This window comes from Pteropus alecto, unplaced genomic scaffold (genome assembly GCF_000325575.1).
Source record: "Pteropus alecto unplaced genomic scaffold, ASM32557v1 scaffold61, whole genome shotgun sequence".
Classification (NCBI taxonomy): Eukaryota; Metazoa; Chordata; class Mammalia; order Chiroptera; family Pteropodidae; genus Pteropus; species Pteropus alecto.
Window position 1 is genome coordinate 14,666,712 of NW_006434835.1, and position 19,213 is coordinate 14,685,924.

General features: G+C 47.6%; 1 protein-coding gene across 2 annotated transcripts in view; it reads right to left on the minus strand.

Annotated features, from left to right (window-relative positions):
• Positions 1 to 19,213, minus strand: part of ADCY3 (adenylate cyclase 3) — a 68,034-nt gene that overhangs the window by 32,001 nt on the left and 16,820 nt on the right. For both annotated transcript variants that reach the window (XM_025045769.1, XM_006910279.3), the window contains one exon: positions 4,169 to 4,318. In XM_025045769.1, the coding sequence (XP_024901537.1) occupies positions 4,169 to 4,318 (150 nt within the window). The remainder of the gene's footprint in view (positions 1 to 4,168; positions 4,319 to 19,213) is intronic.

A 19,213-nucleotide genomic window follows, 5' to 3' on the forward strand; every position in this document is an offset into this window, starting at 1 on the left:
TCCTCTATCAGTATTTTCTTTACACTTGTCTATTTTTTACCAAATTATACAACGTATGCTAAAAAAGAAAAGAAACTTCCAAACCTAGCTGACTTGAGCCAAGTAAGTAAACAGCAGGAAACAGCTCACAGGATGATACAACTGCCTTGGGGCCTGTTCCTTACAACTGGGGTTTTCAAAGAGGCATCCTTGGGGGTGCTGCAGGTACTCCAAAAGCAAAGAAGTATTTTCTTGATAAATAAGAAAAATTTAAGTGCCCAAGTGCACGCCCTTTCATTCACTGCTGGGAGGAGTGTAAATTGTTCGAACCTCTACGTGAGACAATCTGGAAATATTTATCGACATTCAAAATGCATGTGCCTGGTTCCTCCAAAAGTTAAACACAGAACTACCATATGGTCCAACAATTCAACATCTGGGTATGTACCTCAAAGAATTAAAAGCTGGGACTCAAACAGATTCTTGTACACCAAAGTTCATAGCAGCACTACGCACAATAGCTAAAAGGTAGAAACACCCCAAGTCCATCGACAAATGAATGGATACACAAACTGTGGTATATACACACAACAGAATATCCGGTCTTAAAAAGGAATGAAATTCTGACACATGCCACAACACAGAGGAACCTTGAAGATATTATGTTAAGCGAAATAAGCCAGTCACAAAGGGACAAATACTGTGCGACACCACTTACATGAAGTAGCTAAACTAGGCAAATTCATAAAGATAGGAAGTAGAATGGTGGTTGTCAGGGTCTGGGCAAGAAGAAGATAGGAACTTATTATTTAATGGGTTTAGAGTCTGCCTGGGAAGATGAAAAAGTTCTGTTGATGGATCCCGGTGAATGTACTTAAGGTTACTGAAGTATACACTTAAAATGGTTAAAATGGAAAATTTTACATTATGTATCTTTTACCACAGCATACATACATATGTATGTGCGTGTGATACAAACATTTTAAATGCACGACACATGCCCTTTGATCCAGCAACTCTATGTCTAGGTGTTGAAGTCTTCAGAGATCCTTGCACACGTATGACATGGTGTCCCCATAACAAAATCTATCACAGCAATGTTTGCAGCATCGAAGGGCTGGAAATTACCTACATGTTTACCTGTAGGAGCCCAGTTAAATAAACAGTTTCTTCTATATAATGGAATACAATATATAGTCACTAAAAAGGATGAGCCATTGCAAAATGGGTTTGGAACCTAAGGTAGTAGGCGAAGAGACGGAAGTCTGTACAGAAGAGTGAACAGAGTGTATGTGTGTGTGTGTTTTCCATATACACAGACTTAGAAATATTACCTCTGAAAGGATACATAAGAAAGATGATAGTGTCTGTCCGAGGGGTGGGGAAGTGGATGGCTATGCAGGGCGAAACTTACTTTCCATTCTCATACCTTGATAATTTTATACCATGTATACCTTTAGCTACTCAAAAATAAATTTTAAAAAATTTAACGTCCAACTTTTGCATCTTGCTATTATAGAGCTCACATCAGACCAACCCTTTAGCCAAGAACAACTATAAAATCTGGATAAAATACAAAAGAACAGCTATTTGAAGGCAACAGGGAACAACCACGGCACCTCGGACTTGATGGTCCAAGATCGCGGAGAGAAGGGAAACGCATCGAAGCGAGCCCGATGCACTGTGCGCTTCCCCCCGGAGACCGAGGCTGACGGGCTAAACCAAGAGCTATGGCTAATGCTCTCAAAGGATTGGCGAGCAAGGGCCCCAAGGCAGAGTAGAGGGGTGAGCTCTACAGAAAGAAGAGAACCACAGAAAGACAAACCTGATTTGCTCTGTATGAATCCCCTGAGCATTTGCTGATCCCCAGACTACATGGGGCAAAAGACCAAGAATCCAAGCAGAAAGTGACAGCTCAGAGGCTAAAATCAAAGGGTGGTTTTGGCAGTCTCACTTTATACATAGGGAAACTGAGGCCCAAAGAGATGAAGTAAGTAGCCCAAGGTCACACTCAGCCTAGAGCTGAGCTGGACAAATGTATTCCACTTGATGGACAGTTACAGGCGCCTGCTGTGTCCCAGCTAGGCCTGGGGATTGCACATTAGTGCCCCTCCTTCCCTCGACCCTGCACCTCCCTTCTGCCTCTCTGGACCTCTCATTCCTGATGCCAGTGTCTGCTCCCTGCTACTGCAGCCCTGGGCAGGCTGCTGGCGCCCCGGGGCTGCTCCGCGGTGTTTGGGAGTCCTGCAACACATAGGGTGCCCTCTCTGCCAGGCTCCAGGCTCCCTGAGCTGACCCTGTCCGGAGGGAGCATGTGACACTAGGCATTGAGTTTGCGGGCTTCACGGTCCATGCACTGCAGCCTGACCATCGCTGTTTCCAAGCTCTACAGGTTACAAAGCACGTCTGCCTGTATCTCTCATCTGACCCTCAGGGACCACTGCAAGTTGAGTATTAACACCCCCATTTTGGAGTATGAACATCCCAACTTTGCGGGTGAGGAAAGCGAGGCTCTAAGCGTTAGGATAATTTGTCTAACTTACCTATGTAGAGAATAACAGATCAGGGTGAGACCCAGGGGGCCTCTTCACCACTCCAGAGGCCCCCCACCCAGCACGGTTCAATGTGATGGAGGAAGTCCTGAATTATACATTATCAGACAGACAAGATCGACACAGATACGTCTGCCGAAAACTGCACAAAGACTGTATAAAAAAGAGCTCCCACCCTAGTAAGTACTGACATGTTTGTTTTTTTTGTTTTTGTTTTTAACATAGAGAACCAGAAGGATGAATTCACAGTCCGAGAGATCAGATGCATATGAAAGACAAGAGAGTATAAAAAACTTAACTAAAGAATGCCTTTCGAGGGGCTCTGTAAAGCAAGATTTTTTTAATACACTCGAGTCTTAGCAGCTCCTCGATAATAACCACAGGACACAGGGCTGAGAAGGGGACGAACAGATTGAGCTAAGCCTGGCCCTTTGTCACAGTGGAGGCCAGGGAGATAACCTGCTTTCTGGAAGAGGTGAGTCCGAGGCCCAGCTCAGAAGCGTCTAGATCTCACTGGTAAAGAGAGAGAGAGAGAGAATACATCCTCAGGACACAGGAAGTTGGGACCCATCAGCTAAATGACTCATTGTGCGCCTTCAAATAGCACTGTCTGGAGAATGGGAGGCCCACCAATGGGCCACCCCTCCCCACTCCAGACAAGGGTTCCAGAGTGACCCCCAAAACTGTGGCCCTGTCCACCTGAGTGGCAGAGTCCGTGAAAGCTGCAATTTTAGTTAACCCAGAGCACACAGCACCACATGAATGTAAAGTGACATGGTTCCCAGAGCAGAGAATCATGTATGTTCCACGCATTGAGTTTGCATGTGAAGGGGAAATAAACCTATGGGTAATAGGAGCTTGGTGGATGTAATTTCCAGAGACCTTCGAAAAGCATCTGCCATAAATCCAGACCCAAAACTATTCAAAAGGCTGAGTCGCATGAGAACTGGGAGGTTCCGCGGTGGATCGGGCCGGAACGAAGTCGTAAACAAGCGGCAGGGACAGGCACTTTTCCCAGCGGAAAAATGTAAATGGTGAGGTCCCTGGGGACTGGGCTGGTTTCACTTTGTCACTAATGACTTAGAAGGAGAAGGAAGTGGGGAGACTGCCCTGAGCACGGAGACTGTGCCCCTGGGCTGACAGACTTCACTCGGAAGGGTCGCGAGGCCAAGGATGGGTCCCCACTGTGGGAGAGCATCTCTGCACGCACAGTAGATGTGCAGTGCGAAGCCGCCCTTGACCTGGAAAGAGCGGCAGAGGCGGGCAGAGGAGGAGTCACACGGACACGGCCCGGGAGAAAAGCATCAAAATAAGCACACTGAACCTTTTCACGCAGGGAGTCATTGGTGGCTGCTGGGGCAACGTATTCCTTTAAGAAGCAAAGTTTTCAATTACAGGCCAAATAAAGGGGCGGGGTGGGGGGTGGGAGAGGCAGAAAGAGGGGAAGACGAAAGTTTACCAAGCACAGAGAAGGAGCTTCGGGAGTGAGTTTCCAGCAAAACAAACTCAGTACAACCCGGGCGGGCCGTGTTGCTGCACTGAGCTCACTCCGTCCTGACAGGCCCCGCGCCCCAGCCATAGCTCCTGACCCCAAGCTCCGAGCCCGGACTGCCCCGGGCCACCCCGAAGAGCCTCACCTGCTGCTGGCTCTGCTCCTCCAGGTTCATCTTCACCTCCAGCGACTGGCGGGCCTCCAGGAAGGCCTTGCGGTGCTTGCGGTCTGCCATGTAGTAGGACGTGATGCCCACGATGATGGCGCAAAGGTACAGGGAGACACTGGCCAGGATCTGCACCCCACGAGGAGGAGAGAAAAGGACAGTGGTGAACATCTTTAGGAGATGGGATAAAGGAGGTGGGGTGGGCGGTGACCAAAATTAAACCCCTAATTACCAGTGTCCGGGGCAGGCCCCAGCAGAGCCTCTGACCTCGACGGGATCCTGAGGCCCTGGAACAGACCTTGCCCCACGTGCAGTGGGGGGGCTCCAGGCCTGGAAGGCTGGTTGGGGGGCTGCTGTTCTCCCTCCTGCTTCACACTGCAGCTAAGCTGGCCAATCCCGTGCACCGTGAGGCCAGAGCAGTCCCTCTGCCACCTATTCGCTCACTCGTCTGTTCAGCCACCATTTACTGAGCGCTCACTTATTAGGTGCACTTGACCCTGTGCCGCTTAGTTGGAGAAGAGAGTGAACAAAGCCCAGATCCACTGGCTGGGAATGTATAATCCTAAAAGCTGGAGGTCATGTGGAATGTCACAGGAGACCTGAAGAAGCCCCGGGCTGATTCAGGAGTCACAATGCCACCCGACACATGTGCCAGGATTACAAGTGTCTGGGATTCACATGCATCCTCTTGGCCAGCACCCCATCCCCACCCGCCATCCCCCGCTCCCCCACCAGCAGGTGAGAGGTGACCAGTATCAGTATCTAGGTCTCCTGAGAACTAAAGCTACAGGAAGGGGAAAAGGGGGTTATGGGATCTGATGTCTGTGCTGGGAGCTCAGGTCACTGGCACAAAGGGCTTCTTTGGGCATCAAGAGCCAGTTCCTCTGTTCCTGGCACCCTGCAGGCTCCCCTAGGTGTCTGTGGTCCCCAGCCCACTCCCACAGGCTGCTAGGATTGTAGACCTGATCACCACCTGCTGGAGGTAACCTTGGATATGGACCTGCATATCCTAATCACACCTGATTTCCTGGCACTGGCTACTGCAGGCTCCAATCTTTGACCCTGACTGGGCTCCATTTGGGACTGGATCAGGGTCTAGTTCTTTCCACTTCACAAAGACCACTGGCTGTGAAAGGGAAGCTCATTATGACAATTTTCTGGGTACTCATGGTTATGCTGTGTCTCCTCTGTTTTTATGTTTCATCGAGGCTAATCAATACTAACCCTGAGGACCCAGCACCCCCATCACCAAGTTCCTGCAGGGTCTGTACTTCGTCACCAGTGCTGAGCCCAGGGGGCACTCAACAAAGGCCCACTGAGTAATGAGTTAACAAGGAAGTAAAGCAGACTGGTCATCAAGTCACTAGATGCAGATTTCACAAGCTTCTTAGGTGGCTGCTTCTGGCAACTAACAACTGATTGTATTATGGGGCCTGGGCAGCCCTTACCCCTATCACCTGTATCATTCATGGGGCAAGCGGGCGAGTTCAACGTCCCATGGAACATCCTGTTCATCTTCTGCTGGGGCATGATAGCCCACTCCGGTCTGAGTGATCAGTATCAGTATGGCCCCGGGCCACTTATTCAAGACCTGATAATCTGAAGGGATGCCAACTTATGTTCGGTGAGTCAGAGCAAATCACACAGATCATGTTGGGTCTCAAAGCCAGTCTGGCCTGGGGTCCAGGAACCTTTACCAGCCCAGAGGCCACGCTCTAGCGGGGGCCGTGTGGCCTTGGCAATCGGCCTGCCCCAAGGTCACGGTGCAGGAAGCTGGTGGACAAGGTCAGGCTGTACCCCGTGCATCCTCACCAAGCAGCGACACTCCACTGAAGCCCACGTTGGGTCCAGATACAGCAGCCACCAGGGCCAAGGGGCTCTGGGCTTACGGGGCTGTGGGTCCTGGAGGGCAAGTGAGAAGCTGCACACAGAACGGCCACATCTACCAGTATCAGTAACTCTGAACCAGGGGCTCTAGACACGGCAGGTTGCCCTGGGGCCGCAGGCCTGTCACTGGCCATGACTATAACCAGTATGGGCTGTCACACTAAGCTGAGGCCAGAACTCTGAGCTCAGAGGTCTTCCTGCCCTTCACAGATAGGCTCTGGCTGACCGCCTCATGGGGACAAATGGGACAGGCTCTGTAAAGTGTACAGTGCTGAGCCTGCGTCAAGAATTGCTGTTGCCGTTACCCACTGGGGCATCCACTTAAGAAAACCAAACCGCTGTGCAGACCAAGAGAGCAACTATAGCAGAAGAGCCTCAGACTGACCCCCGCTAAGGCTGCAACCCAAAGACCGGGTCAGGGTGTCCATCTGGTTCGTGCCTGGGACCGTCTGTGCAGGACGACCTTCCCTCCATCGAGCTGTGTGTATTTAAAAACAAAATCTACTTTGGCACTCCACCTGTAGGTATATATACTTGTAGGTATAGAAAGTAAAGTCAGAAACAGCCCTGGACTGTGGCACTGCCCCTCGCTAGCGCGGTGACCTGCCAGGTCAAATAACCTCTCTGAGCTCCAGTTTCGTCATCCATGAGCTGAGGGGTGGACGGACTCATCTAGAAGGTCCCTGCAGTCTTGACACCGTCTGCTCCCCAACAGACCTGACGTCCGAGGGCAAAGGCTGGGACCGGAGAAGACCTGGTGTGGCAAGGACAAGGGAAGAAGGCTGGGGGGAGGGGGCGGCGGCCGGGGAGCCGCGCTGCCTCCCATGCCAGGAGCACCCCAAGCCACAGAGGCCTCCTCCCCTTCCCATCCCGCACTCTCAGCTGCAGGGACAGGGACGTGGAGTCAAAAGGCTGCATCTGGGCCACGCGCTGGAGAGTGATGTGGGGCCTGCTGGTCCCATCCATGCCAGGGAACTCCCTCCTGGCCTCCCAACGAGCTCACCTGTTTCTAGGCATTTCTCCCTGGAGTCCCAGGCCTTGCCTGGGTTTTCTTAGAGCTCCCCCAATTCTATAAACTGGCCTCAACTGAAGAAAGGGCCCTCAGGGCACTGTTTTCCTGACCTACACCAAGCCCTCTCCCACGCAGCCAGGGCTGTGGGGCCTGGAGGGGCTCGGCAATCCCCCAGTGCCAGGAGAGTGGCTGGCGGCTCAGCCAGGGCTCTACAGGCCACCTCCAGCCTCCGAGTCCAGGGCGCAAATCCCACAGGGTGATGCTGCAAGCTGAGGAGACCTCCAGCCAGGAAGCCAGGGTCGGCTGTGGACAAGAAGGTTCGGGAGGGAGCAGGAGGAGCTGCAAGGAGGAGTTCCAGGTGCCACACCAGACGTGAGTCTCGGGGTGATCCCCTTGTACCTACAAAGCTGAGCGCCCTGCTCTGGGGTGCCATCCAGGTCACCTCTCTCACCCCAGTGGCCTCTTTTAGACTGCGCAGCAGTCTTACTTTAAAAATAATAAAATGACGAATCTCCCAAGTGGGTAAACATTCAGACTAAAGCTTCGTCTAACCCACGACAGTCAGAAAAAGTAATTTATAATACCCCAGGCTCAGAAACGCAACTGTGAGAAAATTCCTTTACAAATTTCTAACTCTTGGAATTTGATGAATCACCATATCCTGCACATTTTCTAACGGCCCCCGGGGGCAGGGCTTTAAAACAGAAGTCACCCCATTGGAGGCAGGCTAGTGGCTCGACTGCCTAGGCTGACCTCTCCCTATAGGCTCATCGCTGCCTGCAGATTCCAGAACACTCCAAAATTGGGAGAAAAAAGCAGCAAGGAAGAGAAAATTGCTCTGGAGTGTCGATGTCCGTGTGGGCCACCCTCGGAGACATCGTGATGCTATGCTGCTGGGGGAAGCCTCTGCGCATGAAAACAAACCTCGATGTTTTGGAAAAGAATCTCCAAGGAGCTGCAGTGCAGGCAAGAGCAGGGGAAAAGGCACCTCTGCGAGCAGCCAGCCGCCTCCCCTCCCCGGGGACGCCCGCGAGGGCCTGCGCAGCCGCCACACAGCGCCTGTGAGGTCCCCACCGCGGAGCCGTGCTTGCTGCAGACCCTTGGAGGGGCCTCCCGGTGGATGAACAAGTCACAGAAAGGGGTCAGGCTGTGCAGCCACATGTACCTCGCGCACCACCAGCAGGATATGTGGCCTAGAACAAGTCTCTTAACCTCTCTAAGGCGTGGTTGGCTTCTCCATTCTCACAGGAACCCTGGAGGCTGTTCCGGTAAGATTAAAAGAGAGATCATATGTCACACTCCCTAGCACAGGGCTTGAACAAAATATATTCGTCGTGACTTTTTCTTTTCTTCCAGAGGGGAGAAGGCAAATTATTACCAATAACAACACTTCCGTGAAGTTTTACAAGAGCCTTCGTCTTAATTATTTCGTCACAACAAGCAAAGTGTTCTCATTCTCACCTTGCAGAAGAGACTCGAAGCTCAGAGAAATTAGGTTATGAGTCCATGGTCCCCTGGACTGCTGAGATTGGAACCCCGGTCTCTTTCCTGTTATGCCTTTTCCCTCTGCGAGCGCAGAGTTTAAATTTCAAAACATTAAAAAACATCCATCCTGGCTCAGAGGACTGGACAACAAAGCCACCCTGACCAGGCGCGTGAGGCCCTGGGGCAGGTCCACTGCTGCTTTCCTGCCCAACAAGGAAGTACATACAGAACCCAAGCACGAGTCCAGGGTGCTTCTCCTACATTACGGTCTCAGCTGAGCTGTGATGAGGGTCAGCAGAGACTGGGCAGAGTCCAAGGCACGGTGGGGTGGGGAACGCAGAACCCAGTAAGGACCTGGAGCATCTGCACAGGTGGGGAGGTCTGCAGACAGTGAGGTGACTCTCGTGCTGCCCTGGAGCAAACCCTAGCATCACTGTGCCAACAGACGTCTGGGGTCTCCAATAAATATAACCCTACTCAACACAATACAAGGTCCGAGCCTTGGGGTACTACTGACGTGCCCTACCACGCTGGGAACTGGTCAAGTTGCTACCAAGTGTCTCAAAACAAAAGGCCCTCCAAAAGCTTCCTACTCGTTTGACAGCTTGGGCGTGCCTCTGCTAAAAGACAATCGATGTCCACCATCTTCCAAAACAAAGACCACGTCCAGGATAGGCATCCAGCCAACCTGACATGTTACATAAAGTCCCTCACCATCTGCTCGGTGGCCGGAACAGCTTCTCAGCCCGTGCACCGCACAACCCCAGGGGCATCACTCTGTAGACTCTGACGCGATGGCTCCCCTAGAGACGTGGCACATGCCAGACCTGACAAATGGGCTCCAGTGTCACTCTTGTGCCTTACATCTGGCTGCTGCCCACCAGGCTCCCCTCGCTCCAGCCACACAGGGCCTCTCTCCAATCCTCCAATAGGATGTGCTATTTCAGGGCTCTACAGCTCCCACCGGAACACCCTGCCCTTCTGCTGCCTGTGGAAGGCCACACGTGACGATCCCCTGACTTAAGCCAGGTCAAGCACGCAGCACATACCTGGCCTCAGTCATCTCCCAGGAAATGTTAGTTGTTACTCTTCCAAGATCCAGCTCCCACACCCTTCCCTGATGGCCCAAACAGAACTATTCATTCATTTATCCATTCGAAGATTTAGTGAACGCTCACCCTGTGCCAGGTAGGTGCTTGGCATTTAGCAGTGAGTAAGCAAAAAAAGTCCCTTCTGTCATGAAGCTGATGTTAGGGTAACAGCAAACAAGTAAGAAATAAGTCATCAGTAAGAGCATTGGAGCTCGGGAGAGAATAAAAATGATGCAGTGAGTAGCTGCTTTAGAATGGGGAGTGAGGGAGCCTGTTGGCCCAATTCTTCACTCCCCTGTAGGAGCCACACCCTTGCCCTAGCCTCATGGAGAATAAAATTTTCTCCCCTGCTGCAGACTCTGATCATGTGATTTGCTTTGGCCAGATGGATGTTAGTGCATATGACATGAGCAGATGAGAACAATATGCACCAAGCAGCTCACTGGTACAGCAGAATGAGAGGCCCATAGAGCCAAACTAAACCCAAGTGGCAGCTTGTAGCCAAACCCACCTAAGCTCAGCCTAGATCACCACACCCCAGCAACCCGGATGTGTCATTGAGAAATGTGTGCTTGTGAACCACCGAGTTTTGGGTGGCTTGTTACGCAGCATTACGTGAAAAGAGCTGACAACTACAGGTGGTTAGAACAGGTCTCCCTGAAGCAATGTCATTTAAACTGACTTATGAATGACCAGAAAAGACTCAGCCATGGGAAAAATCAGAAGAAAGAGCATCCTGGATGGAGAAGACACTAGTACAGAGGCCGTAGGACACAGGACTCTATCCCATGAGACACATTCCCATCCCCCAACCCCACTCCCAACACCTGAGACATCTGTACATATCTCCCCCATTGGGATGTGATAAGCACCTGAATTCAGGGTGTGTCTCTTTCTCACATTTGCAGCCCCAGGGCCTGGCACAGGACAGTCTCCACAAAAAAAAAAAAAAAATCATCCACTCCAAATGTCAACAGACTCAACATCAATAAACCCTGGTGGAAAGCAAGGCCTTCTTCCTCTTTAATGACTGAATATTCATATGAAACTTGCCTAAGTATTTTTATTGAAGAATAATGAACTCTGAGGACAAAGATGTGAACAAGCAGATTTATTTTTATATCAGCTGTAGAGTTTGTGGGCTAAGAGGAGATGCTACTGATATCTGCTGAAGGTAAGGACACAGTAGCTTGAAAAATGCACCTACTTTGGAAAGACGGCCCGAAAATCACAGGGTAGAGACGATTAAAACCAGAGAAGGCCATCTGGTCCATCTCCCTCTGGGAGGAGATGCAGGAATGAACATCTTGCATTTAGCATTTTATACTGACCAAAGGATTATTCACTTAAAGTCTATGGACTAGATTAGGGGGAGTCGGTGGACCTCTGACATTATGGGATCTGCCCTTTTCTGGGGATCAAGTCCATTGCTTTCACCAGATTCTCAAAAGGGTCTGTGAGCCCAGATGATTAAGAACCACAAAAACTCATCAAAAGCTCCCAGTCGCCTCCTGTGACTTCACCACAGAAACAGAAAACAACAGGTCACAGCACTGTGTGTCTTCTCTTATCGATGTGACCCTATGAGTCACCTGGGTCTTTTTCTCTAGGCCAAATATCCCTACTCTACTTAAAGGACTCTATTTTAAAACATTTACTTATGTTTGGCTTCAGATCCTTTTTGTAAAATTCAACCCTACTGAGTTCTCAGTGAGTAGCAGGCCCCATGCTGGGTCCTGGAGAGTAAAAAGGGACCTTAACAGCTCAAACGTAGGAAGATAAAGAAGCTCCCAGAAACGGAGGAAGCACTGAGTGACTGAGGGATGGGGCGAGTCGGTCAGCAAAGGCCCCTAAGAGGGAGTAAAACTTGGGCTGGATACACTCACTTATAGGACAACACAGAGATTTTATACCATGTTAAGATATGGATTCTGGATGGGAAAGAACATTTAAACCAGTTTCTAACTGGTGGCCAATGTTAAGTGAAGGAAAGGCAAAAAATAATAAACTATATACACTTATGAGAGTGACCAGAATGACGACAGGGTCTGCTCAGGTCTTCCCACTTCTGAGCAAGACTAGCTGCACAGATCCTGGCTTCCTGGAACTGTCTTTGAAATGAACTTGAGAAAGAAAGTACCAGCCCAGAGGAAGAGGAATATGTCATCTGGGGATAGAAGAAGAGTTTTAAGGTTCCAGAAATATCATCACACAAATTTAGCAGGTGAAAACGTGAAGGTCACTGATTACACAAAAACACCGACGTCCACAGAACAGGGCACACTCATGGGGTCTCAGACTCCCCACCTCTCACTTCAAAACGACTCAGATCTCGAGTGATACTTTCGACTCTCCGTTGCAGACACCGGCATCACCCCTTCCTCGAATCTCAGCTTTCTCCTGGGAAACTGATCCCCTTTCTTCTCTCCCTTGTGGCTTCTTAGGAATGTCTCCGCCGGCCCTCCTCCCTGCAGCCTTTCAGAACCTGCCTAGACGTTGAGGATAATTTTTTCAGTGCTTAGTCCTTAGTTGCTGTTTCTCTAGTTCAGTGTTTCTGAGCCAGGGCCCAGGATGTGCAAGAGGAACAGGCTAAGAATGAAGATTCCTGGGTGCCACTCTGCCTGCAGAGACCCGGGCATCTGCATTTCCCTCTCCTGCAGGTGATTCTCTTCAATGGAATCACTGTTCGGGGGGCGGGGGGAGAGGGTGTAATAAATATTAAGACAAAGCTGAGATCCGCCAACCTGCCTGGTTCTTTGAACCACACTCAATGTGTGTGTGGTCACTTTAGGTTATCTCCCTGGGCCCACTGCCTATTTTTCTTCTGTCCATTTGCTCTCTGTCCTTTTCTAATGATCTTTCGATCCTTGGTTCACCCTTGCCCAGAGTTTCAGCCACCTCCTTATCATTTTTTTTTTTTTTTCTGTCTGGCCAGAATCTCCGCCACGCATTCAAAGCCACACCCACTGAGATGTTTTCCATCTGTTCCTGCTGTTTCGTGTGTCCTGCACTTAATTCAGCTCCCTGACTTTCAATTCAGATTTTAAGCCATTTTCCAAGTTTCCTTCTCATTGTCCCAACCCGTTCTCCTCCTGCCCCATATCTCTGGGCTCTTGGCAAAGCCGGTGCATAGTTACGAAATCAGAGAGACCGTCTGGGAGGGCACAGAAAAGACTTTCAAATTTTGAATTCCAAGTCCTGGCAAACTATCACCTCTCCTAAATTTCAATTCTTCGGCTTCAATTGTCTTGAATTAGTGCCAACTGGGTGTGTTCCCCTTACCCTCGTTCAGGGGTTCCCAACCCTGGCTATACCTTAGAATCACCTGGGAGCTATGCCCCAGCAACACCCCAAAACAAGGACACCGGGGGCCGGATATTGGATCATTAAAGGCTCCTAGGTAACTTTAAGGTGCAGCCAGGGGTCACTGGGAATACCCAAGTTTGTCACGGTCTCCCATAATTAGCCCGAATGTGAAGTTCCATTTCTGCCAGCTCAAAACACCTCAATAGCTGCTGATTGTCCAAAAGGTAAAGTTTGAAATCCTCATTCTGGCACTCAAGATCCTCCAGACACTAGCCCCTGTGAACTTTTCTAAATATCTCCCACCATTCCCTGATGTAAACTATCTCCTTCAGCCAAGCTGATGTCCCCAGTGGGTCACCCAGCAGCCACTCCTGAGCTTCGGCACATGCTAGAGCCCACTCTTTGAGAGCTCTCACTTTTCCACTGACGCAGCTGAAGAGGAAGCCTCACCTCCCACCTTGCTAGTGCACGTGGATTTTGCATTTTATTCCAGAAAATCCATTTTCGTATTACTATTTTTAAACACTTAAAAATGTTTGCCTTTGAATAAAACAGATGTGTCCATCCATTATATTATATGTTCCACCAGGGCTGGGACAAAATCTGTTCCGGTCACTGCTGTGTCACCAGCACCTGACAAAAACGCCTGGCACGTAGAAGACACTCAATGACTATGAAGTGAAGGAATGAATAAATGGAAGGAGGATGGAAATGCCAACTCCACGGGTGTTCTGAGGCTTCAACATCCCGGTAGCCCCCAGGGTGAGAAGCACCTCGCCTGGAATATCCCCCTTGCATGCTCATCCCTTCCATCTTCCACCCTTCCCTCCGAACCTAGCTACGCCCTGCCTCCTCCTCACAGCCGTCCTTGACGGCCCTGCCCAACAGAGCGACCACACTCTGAAGAGGAACCGTGAGCATGATAAACCATTCGGTGACAAGGTTCACGTGTGCAGCCACACGCTGATCTCGTTTTCACAGAGATGACATAGGCAGGGCAGGCGCAGAAACCCCAAAACGTCAACAGTGGTTGCCTTCTGAGGGAGGGGGATTCAAGACAATCTGTTTTCCTTTTTTTTGCCTTATAATCTTTCCTATTGTTCCAGTCGCTTGGACCATCCTAACCGCCAGACTTAGGGACCTCTCTAGAGGGAGCGTCCCCTTCACAGAAACTCCCTCCTTCCGGGCAGGCCCCACCCTGGAGCCTCTATGTCCAGACTGGGAGTCCACTGGAACCTCCCCTCTGGGCACCTGTTTCTACGCAATACGCCTCACCTGCCCCCAGACCTTCCAAAGGACCAGCTGGGGAGATAAACCTCCCCAAGGTCTCCCAACAAGACCCACGCACGGAATCCAGCAGCCTCGCCCTACGCCCTCCTGCTCTGCTGGGTGAAATGCAGGAATTCAGAACCACAGGGTCACAGCTGCCATGGGTGGAGGCAGAAGATGCGCCGCCCACCCCACGATCCAGTGCAATGATGCCAAGCCAACCACCTGTCACTCCACAGCCACCCCTGTGCCAACGCTTGCAAAGGATGTGCTCTCTTCACAGACTGGCGCTGGTTCAGGTCACCCCACAGAATCCCATCTCACTCTGATGAGCCTCCCCTCCGGCGAAGAGAGACGGCAAGTCCAGCTGGCAGGGTGACTCAATCCAGCCCGAGTGGTGCCACGCCAGCTGATGCATGTGGCATGAAGGGCCTCTCATCATCAACCTGACCATCCTTCACAAACAGTGCCACAGGGCTCACTCGTTGGCCTACTTTCTCCTGCGCAGCCACCATTTTCTTCCCCTTCCCCTCAAACGCTTTCCCCGCTGTGGGAGCCACTACCCTTCCTTTCCCCCAGAGACTGGCCGCTGACCAGCGGGGACTTACTCTTCCTGGGAGCACACATCCCAGGCTTCCAAAGAATTCCAAAACCATCCCCTGGCTTCCTGAGAGGTCCCCGACTTTTAAAATATTACCTTTTGGTTTTCACTTAATTTCTCACGTATTGGCCTTACACTTTTGACACACGAGAGCCGGATCTGGATTTCTTTGCCCTTCTCCTGCCTGAGTGTGGGATTTAAGCCCATTATCGGCATGGCCCACAATGGCACCTGCACCTCTTGGAGCTCATGCCTGGGCGACATGCTTCCCATGCATGGCAGTCCTCCTCTATGAGCCCCCAACGACGTCTGTCCCAACCCAAACCACCCCATCACACACACACACTTTCTCTCCGCGAGGTAAACTCTGGGCCAGCGAAACACAGCGGCTAGAAACTGGGCATGAATTCTAACTCCCCCACCACTGGCTGTGGCATTGGCAAGTCACTACTCCTCTCAGGTGGCTTTCTCCTCTGTGACATGAGCATAAAACAGTTCCTACCTCAGGGCGGGGTGTGAGAATTCATTCAGACAGCACGTACATAAAGTGCCCAGCACAGTATTCTGCTGGAAGCACAGTAAGTCTCAATAAATGTTAGCTATTATGATTAGGCATATTATAAATTCCCAACATCACCACTGAACTTTATTCCCAAGGTTCCGGCTTTACTAGTCTCCTTTAATGTCACTTTATCACCTGGGAAGGTGATGAGTATCAGCAGTTCCCAATCCTGTCTGTGCTTATATCCTAAGGCTTCACCCTCAACCACTCTGCTTAGTTTATCTCGAGTAGGGCCGGGAATCTGGATTCTGAAAAAGCCCACCTCCCGCACTGGGGATTCTGATGCAGCTAGCTCTGCTTGGGACCCACGGGACTGCAGTGTAATCTTATCGTCACATTTTATTATTTAAATGCGCGTCTGCGGCCCTTGCTCCTGCCTATAAGGTTCGCCCTGGTGTCTATTTATTGTCTCCTCCATATACCTCTTAGCTGTCTTCCTGCCACTATGCCTGTCCCCACCCTCCACTGCCTATCAGGTCTCCAAAGTACCAATTACAGCTCTCCCGGTGTCCACTGTGTGCCGGCTGGGCTGCCAGCCTGGCAATGTTGCTCCAACCAGATCCCAAGACGCTGCTCTCAGCCCCTCTCCCATCCCTGTGCCCACTCCTACCGGGAAGCCTCTCGTAGCAATGCCAGCAGCTAGCTGCTGGAGCTACCTGCCCATACTGCACTTACTAAGTACCTCCTCAGCCCACAGTGCTGCCTGGTGTCTGGGGCACCAATGAAACTTGAGTGATGAGTCAACATGCCCTTCTCCAGCCCCTACAATGGAAGACACTGTGATGCCAGGGAATGAGCACTGGCTTTGGACCCAGACAAGCTCCTAGCCTTTCTTTAGCAAGTCCCATAAAATCTCCCTCTTCAACTTCCTCATGCGGAAAATAAGAATAGTTCCAACTTAACCTCCATTTAAGAAATCTCTGCCCAATCCAAGGTCACAAAGATTTTTTTTAAAGATTTTCTATGTTTTATCCTAGAAGTTTTATAGTTTAAATCTTACTATGATCACTTCAAGTTAATTCTTATATGTGGGGTGAGGTACGAATTACAATTTTTTTATATGGATATCTGATTATACCAGCATCATCTGTTGAGATGATCCTTTTTCCATTGGATTACCTTGGCACTTTTGTTGAACATTGATTATAGATGTTATGCGTCAATTTCCGAACTTTATTTGGATTCACTGATCTAAGTGTCTATTCTTAGGCTAATACTATACTGTCTTGTATTACTGTAACTTTATATTACATCTCATAATTAGGTAGTATATGTCATCTAATCTTTTAAAACATTGTTTTAGCTCTTCTAGTTTGTGTATATATTTATTATTTTTTAAAATTAACTTTTTTATTATGGTGACATTGGTTAACAAAATCCAGTAAGTTTCATGTGTACAATTCAACAGTAAGGCATATATATATATATTGCATTGTGTGTTCACTGCCCATAGTTAGATTTTTCTGTCATCTTGTATTTGACCCCTTCTATTCCATCTACTTATGTATCCATTTAAATTTTAAAATCATCTTATTTCTACAAAAAAAGATGCCTGGATTTTGATTTGGATTGAATTGACCTATAACAATTTAGGGAGAATTGACATCCTAATAATATTGTTATCTGCGATCTCAACATTAATTTAGATCTTTATTTCAGCAATGTTTTATAGTTTTTACTACAAAGGTCTTACACATATTTTGTTACATTTAGTTTTAGGTACTTCATGGCTTTAGATACTACTGTTAAATGGATTTTTTTCAATTTTCAATTGTTTGTTGCTAGTATATAAAAATACAATAGAGCTTTTAATATTAATCATGTAGCTTTCAAACTTGTTAAAAAACTCATTTCTAGCAGTTTATGGATTCCTTAGCATTGTTTACATAGACAATCGTATCATCCAAAACTTAGAGTTTCATCTCTTTCCTATTCGTATGAACTTTTTAAATTGCATGTTTTTTCATACACAATGAGGACTATTCATCTCTAGTGGGTTTTTTTTTTCTTCTGTCTGTTTCTGGTTTTGATAACAGGGTAATGCTGACCTCGTAAATTGGGTTGGAAAATGTTCAGTCCTCTTCCATTTTCTTGCAGAGTTTGTGCAGAATGGGCATTATTTCACCCTTAAATGTTTGGTGGAGTTTAGCACTGAAACCACCCAAGGCTGCAATTTTCTTTTGGGAAGGTTTTTAACTAAAAACTCACTTTCTTTAATGGATATAGGGTTATTTGACTTTGGTTGTTTATATCTCATGTAATTTGTCCAATTTGTCAAAGCTGTGAAATTTGTTGACTTACAGTAGCTGGTAACATTAACTTCTTATTCTGTTAATGTCTGTAGGAATTATAATCATGTTCCCATTTCCATTCCTGGCATTTATAATTTGTATCCTCTCTCATTTCCCTGATCGTCTAAAGTTTTATCAATTTTATTGACTTCTTCAAAGAATCAGTTGTGAATTCACTGATCTTTATCATTAGTCTATTATTTTCTGGTCCGATTTTTATTACTTCCAACATCTTACTCTGGGTTTAAATTTTCTACTTAAGGTAGAAGCACAGATCATTGATTTTAGACCTTTTTAAATTAATATAAGTATTTTAATGCTATAAATTTCCCTCGCTACTGCTTTGCCTGCATCACACAAATTTTGGTGTTATATTTTAATTTTCATGTAATTTGATACAATTTCTAATGTCTCTTTTGTTTTTATCCAGTTTATTTAGAAATGTTTAAATTTCCAAATATTTGGGGATTTTCAAAATGTATTTGTTATTGCTACTTCAATCCACCATTTTTGTCAGAGAACGTCATACTTTGCATGATTTCAATCATTTTTTAATGCACTGAATCTTGTGTTATGGCCCAGCAGATTGTGTGTCTTCAAGAACATTTCAGTGCACTTAAAAAGAATGTATATTCTGTAGTTGTTGCGGGGAGAGTTCTATAAATAACACTTTGGTCCAGCTGGTTGTTTGGGTTATTCAAGTTTTTATATACTTAATAATTTTATCTATTTGTTTTACCAATAACTGAGAAAGGAATATTGCAGTCTTCAAATATAATTGTGGATTTATCTATTCTTCCTTTTAGTTCTATCGGTTTTTGCTACATGTATTTTAGATCGTTGTGATTAGGTGCATATGTATTTAGGATTATGATGTCTTTTTGATGAATTTACTACTTTATCATTATAAAATGTTTATCATTCTAGTTTATCTCTATTATTGGCTTATGTGGCATACTTCTTTGTGATGCTTTTTTAACGGTTGCTGAGATTTACAATATACAACTTTAACTTAATATGGTCTACTTCAAATATTATCAGAAAATTATAATATACGTTCATGTCTCCCCTCCTGTCCTTATGCTACTGCTGCTATACGTTTGCTTCTAGGTGTTATAACTCCACAGTACATTGTTTATATGTTTGCTTCAGTCTTTTAAAGAGATTAAAAATGAAAAAAATAACTTTTTAATATTTTCCCACATGTTTACTATTTAGGAGTCTCTTCATTTGTCTGTGCAGTCCAAATTGATGTCTAGTGTCATTTTTCTTCTGCCTGAAAAACTTTAATACTTTTTGTAGCGCAGGTCTACCTGTGATGAATTATCCCAAATTCAGTTTGTCTATAAAAATTCTTCATTTCATGTTCATTTTTTGAAGAATATTTTTGTTGGGTATAGAATTCTAGATTGACCATTTTTATTTTTCAGTTTTATTGTGTTCTGCCTTGAATAATTTCTGACCAGACATCAGTTATAATTCTTATCTTTGTTCCTATGTAATTTTTTTTTCTTTCTGGT